This window comes from Chrysemys picta, chromosome 21, assembly GCF_011386835.1.
Source record: "Chrysemys picta bellii isolate R12L10 chromosome 21, ASM1138683v2, whole genome shotgun sequence".
NCBI classification, from domain to species: domain Eukaryota; kingdom Metazoa; phylum Chordata; order Testudines; family Emydidae; genus Chrysemys; species Chrysemys picta.
The window spans coordinates 2,032,597-2,049,248 of record NC_088811.1 but is presented as its reverse complement, the minus strand read 5'-3'; the positions used below and the strand labels follow the sequence as shown (position 1 = coordinate 2,049,248).

At 49.5% G+C, this 16,652-nt stretch overlaps 1 protein-coding gene across 8 annotated transcripts in view; it reads right to left on the bottom strand.

The window, feature by feature from the left end:
• The window catches only part of CHD5 (chromodomain helicase DNA binding protein 5), an 86,774-nt gene that overhangs the window by 27,632 nt on the left and 42,490 nt on the right, over positions 1-16,652 (bottom strand). For all 8 annotated transcript variants that reach the window (XR_010594209.1, XR_010594208.1, XM_065574873.1 and 5 more), the window contains 14 exons: positions 16,148-16,366; positions 13,491-13,697; positions 13,132-13,343; positions 10,061-10,192; positions 9,336-9,444; positions 8,546-8,737; positions 8,246-8,446; positions 7,081-7,218; positions 5,299-5,420; positions 4,640-4,813; positions 3,276-3,417; positions 2,643-2,774; positions 1,672-1,789; positions 286-410 (listed from right to left, as the gene is read on the bottom strand). Coding sequence is in view for 6 of the 8 variants with exons in the window: in XM_065574873.1 (XP_065430945.1) it covers positions 286-410; positions 1,672-1,789; positions 2,643-2,774; positions 3,276-3,417; positions 4,640-4,813; positions 5,299-5,420; positions 7,081-7,218; positions 8,246-8,446; positions 8,546-8,737; positions 9,336-9,444; positions 10,061-10,192; positions 13,132-13,343; positions 13,491-13,697; positions 16,148-16,366 (2,223 nt within the window). In the remaining 2 variants the exon portion in view is untranslated. The remainder of the gene's footprint in view (positions 1-285; positions 411-1,671; positions 1,790-2,642; positions 2,775-3,275; positions 3,418-4,639; positions 4,814-5,298; positions 5,421-7,080; positions 7,219-8,245; positions 8,447-8,545; positions 8,738-9,335; positions 9,445-10,060; positions 10,193-13,131; positions 13,344-13,490; positions 13,698-16,147; positions 16,367-16,652) is intronic.

Sequence of the window (16,652 nt, the reverse complement as noted above, 5' to 3'; positions counted from 1 at the left end):
TGATGAGGAATTAGCAGCACGATGCAGTGAGAATCCTATGGAACAAAGACCCTCTTCTCATGAAAAACGTCTGCCATAGAAAAGAAAGAGGCCAAAGCAATACCAGAGGGCACAGAAAGCAGAAGGGCTTCAAAATGGAGTCACCCCTTCCTAAATTTTCCAAGAAGCCTCCGCAGCTCTTTAGAGGAAAAAGCTATTTAAATATACACTGAGTGCCAGCAAGCGTACAGGAAATGCAAACAGGAGGATGCCGCTGGAACGTAAGGAAAAGAAAGCGCAACACACCTGGATGTCATTGTGGGGATTCCAATCAGAATCATAAATAATGACGGTGTCGGCCGTTGCAAGGTTTATGCCCAGACCCCCAGCTCGGGTAGAGAGAAGAAAACAGAACTGCTGAGCGCCAGGAGCTGAGGAAGACAAACCCACAAGGTGGTGAAAGGTGAGACTGAAAGGGGCTGAAACGCGGGACATGGTGTTTAGGTGATAAAACACAGGGAGCATTCAGTCTAAACAAACCCACCCAAAGAAAACTTGATGCTTAGACAGGAGGGGGTGGATTAACAAGTGTGTCCGTCACTAGAAATCTGTTATTGGGAAAAAATACAACTCCAGCTCTCAGGGGAAGCTTGGCAATTCACTGAGACATACGACTCCTTCAGCCTAGGCAGCACCTGTCGTTAACACCCTGCGACATGATTAAAAGCATCTAAGTCAACATGTTACAAAGATCCCTCATTATGCTGCACAGTGCTGGACTTGCAAACGTGAGCACGACAGGCATGTCTGCAAAACCCACTCCGGCATAGCATGTGCGCGCCCTCTGGGGCATGCAGTTACCTGCTTCATGAGCAAAGGCAGGGTTTGGTGGGCACAAATAGCCAGATTCTAAGCTCAGCTGCATGTGTAAACCCATGTGATTGCACCCAGGCATTTTGGCTGGCTCACCTGTTGCACTTTTGGAAAGCCTGGCCCCGAACATCTGTCGAGTTTTCAGCTAGCTGACTATATTTAGCACACTAGCTCCACGAGAGTTAGCACAAGTCTGTGCACGCGAGCTGGGAATCACGAGCTCATAGTGTGGACGTAGCCTTAGTAATTGCCGACAGACTGAAAAACCACTTTGCTCTCAGACACCCCTAGTTGCATCGGGCCAGCGGTGCTCACTTCAGTGAGTTCAGCACTCAGTGTCAGGAGTTGTGGAAACAAGTAAGTGGATTCGTGTTCTGGATTATTCAGATTCTTTGTGTTGCGTGCAGTGCCTATTTCAGGTGCCAGGTACACTTGGGAGACCAGGCTCCTTAAGGGGAGCACATTGAAACACTAGCTTCGGGAAAGTGCAGCTTGCACATGTGCAGGGATGTAGCTATCAACATGCTGTGCACGGCCACCCATATTCACCAGTTGGCCAATACTCAGCCAATCAGACACCACGTTATACACTGGTCCCATCACTAGTGCAGCAGGTGCAGCTACACACACAGACTTAGCGCTGTGTTAGTCACGTGCCTGATACAGAACAAAACTTCTGCGGCTCACCCTCAGAACCGTTACCCCCAAGACATTAAACCGGCGTCCTAGATTGCTCAGGACATATGCTGCCTGTGCCATGCATGGAAAGGGAAGCTCGGATTGTTTGTATTCTTTACAAATAATAATAATAATGCGTACCATTAAACCTGTCGATGGCTTCCTGGCGCAGGCCTCCCGTGATCCCTCCATCGATCCGCTCGTACTTGTAACCCTCATACTCCAGGAAATCCTCCAGCAAATCCAGCATTTTCGTCATCTGGAGAGAGAATCCCACCATAAGCTGCTGCGCACTGCCCCAGAGTGCGGGACTGGGGGGCACACAAACAACACTTGGGGGGAGATTTTCCCTGAAAACAAAAAGTCGTTTGGCCAGTGGGAAATGACATCTCGCCCCTGGAAAAGGAGCAGGCGTGCGGGTGCCATTTGCACACCTTGTTGTGCGTGACGTGTTTGGAAGCCTGAGGAGCTGTTTGCATTACCCAGAGGACTGATCTGGGCCTAAGTGCATAATTCCAAGGTCGCCATCCCCAATTCCAAATCATAGCTCCAGCGTCTGACTGAATAGAAACAGTAGTAACATTGTAAATAAGCTATTGTGATATTAATTGCCATTACAGGGCACCTTTTATATGAGTTCTTAGCATACTTTGCAAGCACTGACAAATTAAGCCTCAAAAATCCCTGGGCACATGAATTAATATTATCATCTCCGTTTTACACGTGGGTAAAATTATGTTAAGAAAGATTAAATGACTTGCCAAAGGCCACAGGCCAGGTCATTGGCGGAGCTGGGAATACAACCCACATGTCCTTACTCCCAAAATCTGCGGCACCAACCCTTAGATACACGGTCACCATTTCTCTCATTCATCTCAATCTGTATCTAATAAAAATCCTCTAGTACAGAAACAGAGGTAGAAAAACCATTCTGGTCCTTTACCTTCGACACAATTAACAGAGTTTGTGATCAAAATGACACCACAGAGAAGTGAGGCTAAAACGTTCCCCTATCACTTATTAAATAAAATAGCCAATTGAAGGCGTCTTCCCTCAGAATTCCCAGAGCTTTGAGTCTTGAAGGCGGGAGAAAAGAAATTCTCTTCACTCACCTGGGAGAAGATCAGGACCCTGTGTCCCCCATCTCGCAGCTTCTTCAGCATCTTTTGCAGCAGCATCAGTTTCCCAGAAGATTTAACCAAAGAATTCCCATCATAGGATCCATTTGGCAAAACCGGCGCCTCCTGAGAACAGTGTAAGTGGATCCTTGGTTGGTGGAGGGAGTCTTTACTTTTGCCATTCTAGGGGCAAAGCCTGTCCACACTGAAGTCAACGGGAGGATTGCCACCAACTTCAGCGGGAGCAGGATTCAGCCCCGAGACGATTATTATCAATGGTCGGTGGGGGGATGAGCTCAGAGACAGAGCCTGTTGGCTGCCCACTTGCTCTGCCTGCTGGACGTCTGCGGTGGTTTTGTGACATTAAACATAAAGCCTGCCGAACACTGAAGCCCGCCAGCCATGCTGGAGAAAGATTAATGAGAAATTCACTGGGTTTCAGAGAGGAGATGCCCACCTCGGATTGTTCAGGCCAGAAAAAATTACCTGCCTTTAAGATGATTTCAGTGTAACAACCTGGAGGATGCCTTGAGCACGTGGATTGAAAAGAAAAGGAGCAGAAACGTTGGCCCCCGTCAATGCACACATACATTACAGATCTGGAGCTTCTGAAGTGAGGTAACTTACCACAGCAGCCACAGGGAAGAGGTACGGGTGATTACAGCACTTCTTCAAATCCATCATGATATTGAGCAGCGATACCTGGTTCCCACCACCTTTGGAATTCAGGGCTTCAAAATTCCTCGTCAAGATGAACTTGTAATACTTCCTGCATTAACAGGGATGGGAAAGGCATTACCACCGATGGGACTGGCCGAAGAGGAATGAAGGGCTCAAATTCATCCCATTGACTTCAATGGAGTTACACCGCTATGGAGTTACACCAGGAAACGGACCGGCCCAGACACTTAAAGAATGTGATTCTGTCTCTGCAGGTCCTGGTCAGTGGAGTTACTCCGCTGCTCTCCTGGATAACTCAGTCCCGGTGAGAGGTGGGTGGGTGAAGTGTTAAGAAATATTCCTGCTGCTGTGAGAAAAGAGCTTGTGCCCCAGAGTGGGTATTTCCTGGAAGATAAATTAACCTTTCCCAGCTGCTTCTCCTGAATGTCAGTGGAAAGCCGGGACAGTCAGCAAAAGCCAGATGGATTGTAGCCAAGCAGGCAAGACCTGCCTTCTGCCCCGCTGCTCTAGCCTGGGCCCAGAGCACTCCCACTAGACTCCGAGGAGTGACTCCACATCTACACGGGTGTAACTGAAAGCAGACTCTGGCCCACAGGACTTAACGCATTCAGCAATCGAGCAAGTGGATTTTACCTAGGGGACGTCTGACTATTCTGGAGAACACCAGGTGCATTCTAGCGAGAGAGAGCTGTAGCATTCAGCATACTCCACACAGCTACATCTCTCAGGCTTCCAATGGCTACGAGAATTGTAATGATTTTTCAGATCCATCATTTTCTCCATGTGCCAGGTGCTGCACAGGGCAAGGAGACAGGCTTCCATTTACCAAATCCTCTGTCAGAGGAACTTGTCCCACCCAGCTGCCATGACAGTGTGACCTCTCCGAAGGAACCAGCAGGGCCGGCTCCAGGCACCAGCTTGGCAAGCAGTTGCTTGGGGCGGCCACTCCGGAGAGGGGCGGCAGGTCCAGCTATTCAGCGGCAATTCGGCGGACGGTCCCTCACTCCCGCTCCGAGCGAAGGACCTTCCGCCAAATTGCTGCCGCAGATCACGATCGCTTGGGGCGGCAAAAACCCTGTAGCCGGCCCTGGGAACCAGGGCTGCTAACTCTTACCAAGGCTGAATGCTTCAGTGCAGATTGTGGGGTGTGGCCTCTCCCCTACCAATCCATTTCAATGCCTTCCGCATAGGCTGCAGTCTCACTGCCCCGAGCACCAATGAGACGGCGTGAAAGGAACCAGTGGCATTGTGCCCTTGTGCTTCCAGAAGAATCATCTGTAACCCTCTGTGATTTAGTTACTAGCACTTACTTCTGCATCTGGCTGAGCTCCACTCTCACAATCAGCTCCGTTTTCGCAGGCATGTTCTTGAACACGTCTGCCTTCAATCGCCGGAGCATATGGGGACCCAACAGATCATGGAGTTTTTTTATCTGGTCCTCCTTGGAGATGTCAGCAAACTCTTCCAGGAATCCTTCCAGGTTGCTGTAAAAATAGCCCATAATGAGGTAGCACGTGGCAGGTCATGGGGGACTCATAGTCCAAGCGATTCATATCCTCAGGATTTCAATGAAGAGAGCTCTTACAGAATACAATGGAAGCATCCTCCCACCATGTGAATGTAGTTCCAGTTAGACAGAGGAATGGTACACGCCACGTAGAGCAGATTTACTGCTACTGTTCTAACATTAGACGTTAGCCAAGTTCCAAAGCCACCAATGCCTCCTTCTCGGGAGGAAGAGGACGGAGTTAAGAATCTTTTACCCACAAGTCCAGTGACTGCTGGGGAAGGCAAAATGCCCAGCTGGGAGTATCCCAGAACTATATATATGCAATGTATATAACAGGGATATTTATTTATTCTAGCACAGTGCTGCGACTGTTTCCTTCTGCCATCTATCCGTCGGTCTGTCTGCCTGTGCCTCTCTGTGACACTCACCCAGCCAGCGAAGGGAAATAGTGCAACTTACTTAAACCTCTCCGGGGTCAGGAAATTGAGCAGGTGAAAGAGCTCCTCTAAGTTGTTCTGGAGCGGCGTTCCGGTCAGCAGCAGCTTGTAGTCAATCTTGTAGCTATTTAATACCCTAAAGAACTTGGACAAGAAGCCGAGTCAGGTGGGATCAGTTCAGTTGTGGGGGGGAGGACGCGGAACCTGCTTGGTCATTTTAGAACTTTTGGTTCTGCTAATCCAAAGCGCAGCAGATGTGTGTAGTAGCCTCCACTCCCTCCTCTTAGCCATCCCAGCCACCGACCCCATCATTCAGACTAGCCCCGGGAATCCTTCCTCTCCCTAGGGCAACCGGGAGGAGTTCCTCTAACCAAGGCGGTGCTGGCTGCCCTGCTGAAACTATCATCCTGCCAGCATGACTTGGGTAAATCTCATGTGGTTTGAAACTGAATCTGCCCTGCACTTCTTGCAACTGGAAGAAGTCCCTCAATTTCCCTCAGTCTCTCAATTTCCCTCAGGCTAGGTCTACACTGGGGGGGGGGGATCGATTTAAGATACACAAATTCAGCTACGCGAATAGCGTAGCTGAATTCGACGTATCCGAGCCGACTTACCCCGCTATGAGGACGGCAGCAAATCGACCGCCGCGGCTCCCCCGTTGACGGCGCTTACTCCTACCTGGGCTGGTGGAGTACACCGTCAATTCGGGGATCGACTGTTGCGTCCCGACGAGACGCGATAATTCGATCCCCGAGAGATCGATTTCTACCCGCCGATCCAGGCAGGTAGTGAAGACAAGCCCTTAGTCTTTCCATTTCCAAGCCAGGAGCACTTGGGAGCCCTGCGGATACATCTCATTTAGCCCAAGGGGACGGAGGGAAGGAGAGGGGGCGTCTTCCTTCGCTCTCAGGTGAGCCCTTCAGGCTGGCCTGGCACCAGTGCTGACCAGCTCTGTGGGGCGCTGTCACCTCAAGGCTTCTCAACGAGGCAGGTAGCCCTGCCCATTGTGGGCCATGGAGGGGAGTGAATCCTGCAGGCCAGCTCCCTCCCCAACACTGGCAGCATATTGCTGCTGCTAGACTCGGCACTCTTTTATTATTATTATTTCTAATCTCTTCAGTGAAGCCGTGTAGCGCCCTGTGGAGTCTGAATGCCAACCGCCAGTTTTCTTTTTCCTTTGTTAAAGCAATCCACTTTCTGTGTTTTTACCTCCGTTTGGAATCTGTGACTGTCACCAAACAGACTCCCCTGCTCCCACCCTGGGACATCCTAGGCAGGCAAAGGGCCCCATTCTCCTCCTATCTCTTCCCCCAGCTCCCATCAGAGACAGGGAAGGCTCTGATGGGAGCTGGGGGAAGAGATAGGAGGAGAATGGCTCCGAAGGCTCCCTGGACTCCAGCCATGCCCCAAACATGCCAGTCGCATCTGCTGACTTGAACTGACGCAGACAAAGCCTCACACCTGCTCTCCCTGCTAAGCCAATGCGGCTCCTGGGGAGTGAGCTGGTGTCTGGACCCCCTCCTGCCTCACCAAGCTGCCAGCTGTGTTCCAATGGCAGCACCTGTAATGGCAGCGATGATGCAAGAGGCAGGAATAATCCAGATGAGATTCAAACCCCACGTAGAGTTTGGGGGCCGCGTGGGGGAGGGGTGGGAAATTATCTTTTGATGTGCTCAACCTGAGCAAATCTGATCTGGCGCCACAGAGGGGATCGAAGAGGAGTGCAGCCTCGACGGGGCAGTGCCTGGAACAGTAACTGCACATCCAAGTAACATTCTTCCCAGCTGCCATGAAAGATACCTACTTTGGATTGGTTGTTCTTCAGCCTGTGAGCTTCATCCACCACCAGACACGCCCACTCTATAGAGCCTAAAACAGCCTGATCAATAGTGATCAGCTCATAGGATGTGAGCAGGACGTGGAATTTAATCTGGGCTTCTTTCTAGATGAAATAAAGAGAGAGAACATCACAGATTAAAGAGACCAAGGAGACATGGTTGCCACTGGCCCTCAGTGCTTCTGGATACTACACACATCCCAACATGTGAAGAAAAATGTGGACTTGTTTCAACCGCACTGCAAAATGCCAGCAAGCCGAGTCTAGGAATGAATCAAGCCAGCAGAAAATCTATATCCATCTGAGCATTAAAATGAATTAGGGAGCTATATAAACCAAACAGAAAAGGGTCCTGCAGAAATCTGTAAAGCCCATCATAAATCTGCTGCATTTATAAACAGTGTCAGCTTTTCTCTTTGGAGAACAGTTGATTCAGCTTCTTAGGAATCTCACCCTCTGTGGGTCAGACTGTGCTCTCATTTGCACTGGTGTAAAGCCCAAGTAAATCCATTGGTTTCAGGAGAGTTACTCTGGATTTAAACTAGCACAAATGAATGCAAAAATTTTCCATCCCTACCTCTCTCCCTCCCCTCCATGCTGGAATCCTGCTCTCTGATGTTCTGATTCACAGGCCAGTCCATATGAAACAGAAACTACAGTTCTTTATCTTACAGAGAGTGCTAAACTGGGGAAATCATATGGGGAAGGAGCCTGCATCCTGGCACAAAGCTCACAATTCACCAGAGAGTCCCAGGACAGCAAATACCCTGCTGCAGTGGTAATGTATGTGGGTGGAACACACATCCCAGGGACAAAGAACCTGTCTCCAAGCCATTAGACAGAATGAGAGCTGAGATAATGGGAGCCCAGATGAGCACGAGAAGTCAGAGTAAATATGCTCTCGGTTTGCAATTCCCAAGACAGCCCCAAAGAGAGAGACAGATGCCTGGAGAGGCTCATTAAGAGAGAGTTTCTTTTGCCATTTGTTAGCAGGCTTAGAGAGGAGAATTTCTCTACATACCCAATGAGTAAGACAGTTAATCTTTCCTAGCATCTTTCACCCTCTCCCTTGCCAATAGTAAAATTTGCTTTGCCTCAGGCAGGGTCAGGGGTGTAGCTAGCCAGAACTTACTTTCATTCGGAAAACTTTCTTCCCGCTCCGGATGGCATTGTCTTCAAAGGAGAACTCATTTTCTCGGATCACAGCCCGGCTTTCCTTATCCCCCGTGTAGGTCACCACATAGAAGTCAGGTGCCCACATCTCAAATTCTCGCTCCCAGTTGATAATAGTGGAGAGAGGGGCACTAACCAGATACGGCCCTTTCGAGTGGCCCTGTTCAGAAAGGCAAATTCCAGGTGAGTATGCTGCACCCCAGGCTCCCACGGGACGCCAAGGAAGTAAGGACTGTCTCCGCGGGTGCCAAACACTCACCTCTTTGTACAGGGAGTACAGGAACACGATGGTCTGCACCGTCTTCCCAAGCCCCATCTCATCAGCAAGGATCGTATCGGTTCCCTGGGCCCAGGAAAACCTCAGCCAGTTCAGTCCCTCCAGCTGGTAAGGATGTAAGGTGCCGCCTGTTGCATCAATGTACCATGGCTGCTTGTCAAATTTAACTGTAGGCTGCAGGGGAAAGAGGCAGAATGCAAAGTCTGCCGAGCCTGTTCATCCCCTCACCTTCCTTCTCTCTATAGCCCGCTAGGTTCCTGGTCAAGGCTTTAACCCAGACAGGCCCAAATCAAGATTTAAATGCAGTTCACACAGTTCCAAAATGCAGTCCTCCCCAGTACAGAGCTGCAGCCTGCAGAGACTACAGGTTCCAGCATGCAGTGTTCCGTTTTGTGTCCAACACCTGAGAAAATCCCTTTCCTCTTGATAATTCTGCTGAAGGAATGAACAGAGAAAACCTGTGGGGCGTGGCCATTCAGATGAAGGTGCAGCATTGCACGTTTCTATGGGCCGCTCTTCCACTGTACAATTGAGGGCAGCTGAAAATGGTTCCCTTTGATGTAAATGAGATGCAGCATTAGCCCCCCTGGAAAGTTACCAGTGAGACCCAGGACTGGACACGGTTTGGGCTTTAACACAAAGAAATACTGACACAAACTACAACGTTTCTTAGGAGCTCATGCAAGAATGGGGAGCCAGTGAGATTCTCAGCTGAATCACGTATTCCTGCACTGCTGCCTTCACTCCCCCCACTCCGCCACCCCCCACTTACATCAACAATAGGAGTTTCTGGAGGTTTTTCTAGTTTTTCTTCCTTCAGTTTTCTCCCTTTCTTGTTCAGCCTCTTTGGCGGTTGGATATCATCCCCCAGCATCAGCTCCCTGGAAGAGACCATTAAACAGAGGGCATGGATAAGAGGGGAGCTGGATAGGCAGAAGGATATTCCCCTCATGGCCTCCACACGAGAGATTAGAATTCCCAGCCAATCTCCATTCGTTCTTTCCCCACAGAAACTTTTCTGCCCCAGCTCCAGCTGAATTGTTAATGATGTCGGTTATAACAAGCCAGGCGATGTCACCCAAACTACATGTCATCATTTACTCAAAATAAAAACACTCCTAGATTTTTTCCTAAAAACTAGACAGAGTCCAGCACAAGGGATTGTCTTGGAAATGCAATAAGTCAAATGAATACAACTGCTAAAAATGAATGGCTACAGCACACAGACAGGTGGGTACTCGAGATACTATGGATAGGCTGTTAACAGATACGTGGACTAGAGATTTGGGCGCCCAACTTGAGACCCCTTAAAAGGGCCTGATTTTCAGAAAGTGCAGATCACCCACGTAATGAAAATCCGTCTCCTTTAAGGTGGTTCCAGTTCTTCACTCAAAATATGAGGCACCAAAAATCACCAGTCACTTCATAGGCGGTAGATCTGCATGGCTCTATACTGCCTGCGCAGACTACAGTCTGCACTGCCTCCCTGGCTCATACCTGTGATTCCAGTAAATCTGTTTCAGGTTTTCATAGTAGGGGATGTCTATGTCATCAATCTCCCAGGTACACTGGTCGTAGGGTAAATCTTTCCACTTGATCAGGTAATGGACATCTCCCTTTTTATCAAAGCTAGAATGCATAATATATAAAAGCACATCACTGAAATGACATAATGTAACAATCATCATCTGAGTTGGTGTTTCCCTTGTATTGCCGTGTATTAGCAATGGAAACATCTCCCTGATGAGACAGCTTCCTCTCTCTCAAACACAAACCCTCACGCCTTCGGAGCCTGGAAGTCTCAGCAGAGTTTAATTAAAGTCCCTTGAAACAGAAAACCCTGCACCCAACAGAACATTAAACAGAACATGCTCAGGTCTCCTGTCAGCTAGCACCCAGGAGATTCACACGGAGCCAGTGGAGGAAAGAATGCCAGAGATGGGCTGTTTGTGTGATAAATCTCTCATACACGTGCACAAAACAACCAAATGTCCAGATATAAATATGCAGCAATGGGGGGCCTGCCCTTCCAAAGGCGATGAATTCAGGAACATTCCCGGGGGGAGCACCAAGACTTGTTTAGCCAAGTTTCAATCCTAAGCAAACAGCTTACTATGACCCTGTTTTCAAGAAACGGAATACTCCATCCTCTGTTTGTACCTGCAGATTATGAGGTCCATGCAGAGTTAAAATAACACCAAGAAGGAATCAATAGTTTCAGGTGGAATGGTCCATTAATCTGCTGTGTATGTTTAATCAATCACAGAAGCTAAAAGCCACACGATTTCACTGTGTCTGCGCTGCCTGTAATTTAGTGTTGGGGACAATAATTTATATAACACCACAGTGCTGAAGGCTGTAGAGTCAGAGTATGTGCACAGCGTGCAGTATGTGTCCATGGCTGCTCAGAGATCAGTGAACATAGGGCTGTTAGTGAAAGAGCAAGAGAATTAGTTAAATGTTTTTAAACTTAAAAGAATGAAAGTCAGAAAGAGCAGGGCAGGGTCTCAGCCTATGCCCAGGAACATAGGCGCTCATCCAGTATCCTATCTCCAACACTGCCGGATGTTTCAAAGAAAGGTGCAAGCACTTACGGAATAATCTGTCCCCAAGGAAAGTCCTTTCCTAAAACCCATTAGTTAGAAGTTGGCTTATGCCCTGAAGAATGGAAGTTTATATCCCTTCCAAAATTCTTGGGGTCTGTTAATTTTTTCCTTACTATTGTTGTTCTGGATATTCTCACATTTATACAAATGTCTCTTCCAAATCCTGCTATGCTCTTGGCCTCAATGGTATCTTGTTGCAGTGAGTTCCACAGGCTAATTTTGTATTATGTGAAAAGTTACTAGTTTTAAAAGTTTATTGAATGTCCCCCAGTTCTTGTATTATGGGACATGGTGAACAAAAGTTCCCAATAGACCTTCTCTAGTCCATTGATTATTTTGAAAAGCTTATCATGTCTCCTTATACATTTCTCATACCAGTTACACTGAAAAACTAATAAAAATCTTTCAGAATCTGGTTATTTATAAAAGGCAAGTCCTGCGTGATTTACACAGAATGTAACTCTGGCACAGGTTTTAGCCACACAACTTTACTCAGTCCCCGTCAAACCGCTTTGAAGAGAAGTGTGTGATTCCTAATTTAGAAGTTCTACAAAGTGATCCTTGCCTTTTGACTTTTTTTTAAAAAAAGATATCAACTCACAAGATTATCTAATACATAGGAAATGTCTTCAGCACAAATAAATGCAGATATCATGGCTAAATAATTGAAAGGACTCACATATGCAATTCATTTACATTCTTCTCTTCACGTGCAGTCCCATTAGCCTCCGAGGGAGTTATGTGCGCATTAGCTACTTCTCGGTATACATGTGATTCTCAAATTCCTGCTAATGTCTTCGATGTGATTTGAGTGAGGGTGGAATGCATGATTCCCCAAAGAAATGAACAGCGTACACAGAAATGGACTGGCATTTGAGAGTAGTTTGGGTGAGTAATAGCAGCTGCATGGTGCAATCAATAGGAGAAAGACTGATCACCCAGTCACAGAAGAAATTTATGAATTTTTCAGTAAAATATTAGTTGGCATCAGGGATCCAAATAATGTATTTGGGGAAAGTTTAATAACACCAAGATCCACCTTTTAGAAGAATTTACTATCTATATTTTTAATGTGCAATTTAATAGAAATGGAAATAATGCAACAATTCATTTTTGGCCTCACTTTCAGCTCTGTAACAAGCTTCCAAGGTGATGATAGCCTTGGAATAAGTTTACAGCTTTACTCTCTTTAGGAGGAGCAAATTAGTGTCACAGAAGCAAAGCGGTAGGTAAATTCCCGTCCCCTGGCCAGGAGAAAGTTTGGCCTTGGAGAGACATCCCAGGACAAATTCTGCTCTCCCTTACACAGTCTGGAAATTCAGATTAATTCCATTAGAATTGGTGGAATTGTTCTGGGTTAACACTGGTGACACACATGAGCAGCAGCAGGCTGTCTATGTTCTAATATTACAGCGCTGTGCCGCGAATGGCCACATGGCACTAGCCTGGGTGATCCCTACGCTCTTGGCTGCCTAAATTCAAGGCCAGAGTCAATAACGTCAGTGGGTAGAATCCAAAGTTGAAATGCTTTGTGTGTGTAACTTCGCCAACATCTCGCTGATAACTCTGCGGTACGTTATGTTCCTAGCACAAGCAGATCTAACCGCTGCTTTAATGAATATTGCCCACAAACTAGGCTTGACAGAGAAATACTGTTTGCTACAGAAATGCTAGTTTCCCCCCCACCCCCAAAAAAACAAACCCTAGCTAATCACCATAAATCACCACCCCAAAAACCTCTGCAGGACTGGGAATATCACACAGTCCATACTAATGACATGGGGAGGAACAGCTCCCTACACCTTCATTTGCAAAAGGAGGCAAGGTGAATGCATCAGTTTTCACTCAGAATTCCTTCTTTACAGATCTTCACGAGGCCCTATGGGCAATATTTGCCCCCTGATGTTATAGGAGTTGTAGGCATCTGTACACCTAACCCCTCTCTCCCACACAACTCCCCACCTGTGATTCAGGATTCGGTGAATCATCATCCACTCGGGTTTGATGCCGTAGCGATAGTACTTCTCCTCCATCTTGACGTACTGCGGGTCTTTGTTCTTCCGCTTCTCGCTTTTGCCGTCCTCGTCCCCGGAGCCGTAGTCGAAGGCCGGGGGCTCGTCCATGTCGTTCTTTCTTTGGTAGTTGCGGTACATCACGGTGTGGTAGAGCTCCAGCTGCGCCCGGAGACAGCAACAAAGCGGGGAGCTGGTTATGTTTCAACACCGCCCCCACACCTGTCGAAAAGGGCCACAGGTGTGCCAGGCCCAGCCATGGGCAGCACCACACGCAGTCCCCCTCTCACCAGCCACGCTGCTTCTTACCTGCAGCTCTTTGACCCAGGAGCAGTGCCAGAAGGAGAGTCCTGCCCACTTCACAAAGAACTCCCGCTCCGGGATCCCCTCCAGGGGCTTTGGTGGAGGGACAGACAGCTCCAGGTCAGGCGGACGGAGCCCAGACAGGAAGGGGGCAGGAGGCTCTCTCCAGACCCAGTGCAGGATGCGTTGGACTTTGCCTTTTAAGGGAGGGCACTGAGAATAAAAGGAGGTAAAAATAACATACACACACTCATGGTTTAAAATGGGCCCCGTCAGCCCCACACAGCACTTCCCGCTTCCTTCCCCCCGGCAGCACAGCCCTGAAACACCAGGGAAAGTCCAACCCATCACTACCAAGTCCCTGGCTTATCAATGGTTGGGCACCAGACCTGGCCTAGATTGAGCACTGGGCCTGCACTGGCAGTGGAGTCTGCTGGAGGGCAAAGAGGTCTGCAGTGGGGGAATGTAGCGCAGATCCTGCCGGGGCCAAGCTGTGAGGGGAGCTGTTACTCTGAGGGAATTCTGCACCAAAAAATTAACAATTCTACACACAATATTCTAAAATTCTGCAAAACTCTCTGTATTTTATTTATCAAAATAACACCATATAATCAGGCCAGTTTCAACTATTTTGGTAACTTATTACAAAATACCTGTCAGCAAGTATGTCGGTCACAATACAGACAACAAAAAAAGATTCAGGAACTGTCACGGGGCAGGGGCTGAAATTTGTGATTTCCATCAAAAGGAAGCATTTTGGTGGAAATCACAAATTCTGCAGGAGAAAATAGAATTCTGCGGGGAACATGAATTCTGCACAAATTCTGCATTGTGCAGTGGTGCAGAATCCCCCTAGGAGTAAACTGTCCAGGGAAGGAGGGCATTGCCTAGGGTTACCATACATCTGTTTTTTCCCGGACATGTCCGGCTTTTTGGTAATCAAACCCCCGTCTGGGGGGAATTTCCAAAAAGCCAAACATGTCCGGGAAAAATACTCCCTGGCTTACCTTAGAGCGGGCGCCGGGGGCTGCTGTACTCCCTGTTCAGGGAGCACAGCAGTCGCCGAAGCCCGGGAGGGGAAATGCCTGGCCGGGGGTGCAGGGTCCGGAGGCATGGGGGCTGCCCAAAGCCCGAGCGCTACCAGCTTCACGGTTTGCTGGGCAGCCTCCAGACCCTGCGCCCCCGGCTGGGCGCTTCCCCTCCCGGGCGCAGGGTCTGGGGGCTGCCCGGCAAACCGTGAAGCCGGTAGCACTCGGGCAGCCCTTTTCGCGTGGCTGGGAGGCAGGAGGGGGAATGCGGGCACTCAGGGGAGGGGGCGGAGTTAGGGTGGGGACTTTGGGGAAGAGGCGGGGGCGGGGTTGGGAAAGGGGCGGGGCCAGGGCCCCGTGGAGTGTCCTCTTTTCTTATTTTTTAAATATGGTAACCCTAGCATTGCCTGGGCAGAGAGGGAGGTGCCCTAATCCAGAGCTCCCCTGAACAGTCTTTGCTGGGGCCTGGGCCATAACTGGAAACTGCTTCCACTGTGGGAAATCCCCAGGCAGGATGGGCAGCAGCAACTGGCAGTAAATTAGGCCCAGACTCAAGGGAACCCAAGGTCATGCAACAAACTGGGCAGTTTTTAACAACCCCAGAGCCAGGCCAGTTCCAGGCCTGGCCTGCCACCTCTGACTCAGCCTGGATAGTCCTGAAAGGAATTGCTGTGCTCTGAGGTCGGTGCAAACTGCTATGTCAACCCCAGGGCTTGTTTCTTAACCAGTGCCCTTCTTACTGGTCAGACAGTAACAAGTAAGCCTGAGTGAGAGGGGTGAAACACATGGGGTGGGGTGGGTGAGAGAGTGCCCCCCAAGGCACCTTGAACGATGGCAGATCCATCCCCTGGATGCATGCGTGCTGGAGAAGGATGGCTTTGTCTGAGCGGCCATTATGCTGCACGTCCCAGCTGGGGATAGAACGGGCCGGGAAGTAATAACTGTTTCACTATTCCCATATTTAATTCTCCAGCGCTGCCGCGGGCTCCACAAATCACGCCCACCTGCCACAGCAGCTCGGCTGCCTCTGGCGGGGAGATTCCTTCACGCAGGAGATGCATTAAATGGGACCTGACACTTAATCTAAAAAGCTGCAGGGAAATAACCGGTCATCTGCATAGGACAGTGAGTCTGTGCAGGGAACGGAGCCTTACAGAGACCCAGCAGGCCCTAGAGCAGGGGTTCTCAAACTGGGGGTCGGGACCCCTCAGGGGGTCGGGAGGTTATTACATGGGGAGTCGTGAGCTGTCAGCCTCCACCCCAAACCCCGCTTTGCCTCCAGCATTTATAATGGGGTTAAATATATAAAGAAGTGTTTTTAATGTATAAGGGGGGGTCGCACTCAGAGGCTTGCTAAGTGAGAGGGGTCGCCAGTACCAAAGTTTGAGAGCCACTGCCCTAAAGGCAGCCGGGGAGGGGGATGACAGACTCTGCAGAGCAGGAAGTGAGGGGCAGGACGGCAGGCCCATCGGGGAAGAGGGCATGGGATGATGGGCACATCAGAGGGGGGTGGGAGCAGAGCCCCTCAGAGAGGGGCAGCTGACTGCCCTGACTCTAGCTTCTAGTTTTGAAACCCTCAGGTCAACCTAAGCCCCACTCCTTGGGGGCGGCAGGACAAATGCTGGTAACACTCACTGTACAGCGCGGGCAGAGCCATTCACCGTTTGGGATTTCCGGCAGAGGCGGGTTCAGACAATGCAGGTGGTAGGAAGATGGGCAGGTGTCACAGCACAGCAGCTCCCCGCCATCCTTACACACACGGCAAAACTCCATGTGATCATCCTCCTCCTCTTCGCCTCCTTCCTCCTCCTCCTCCTCCTCTTCCTTCGGCTCCCACTGGATCCCTTCCTTCTCCTAGGGAAGAGGCGTCAGCACAGTGCTGAGCAGTGACGTCGGTGGCCTATCCAGTGCCCCGGGGGTATCTGATACGTGTCTAAACACACCTGGGCACTTTCCCCTGGGGGCTGAGGTCTCAACCCTCAGCACCCGAACACTCAGCTGCAGGAGCTCCTGTGGGGTAGGAACAGCCTGAGGAGGCTGAGATGCTAAGTCAGCCTGCCAGGGACTTGGATCCATGAATCCAGGGAGTCAAGGCCATTTCCAACCTGAATCTTAGCTCCACTAAGCCACCCCTCTGGTG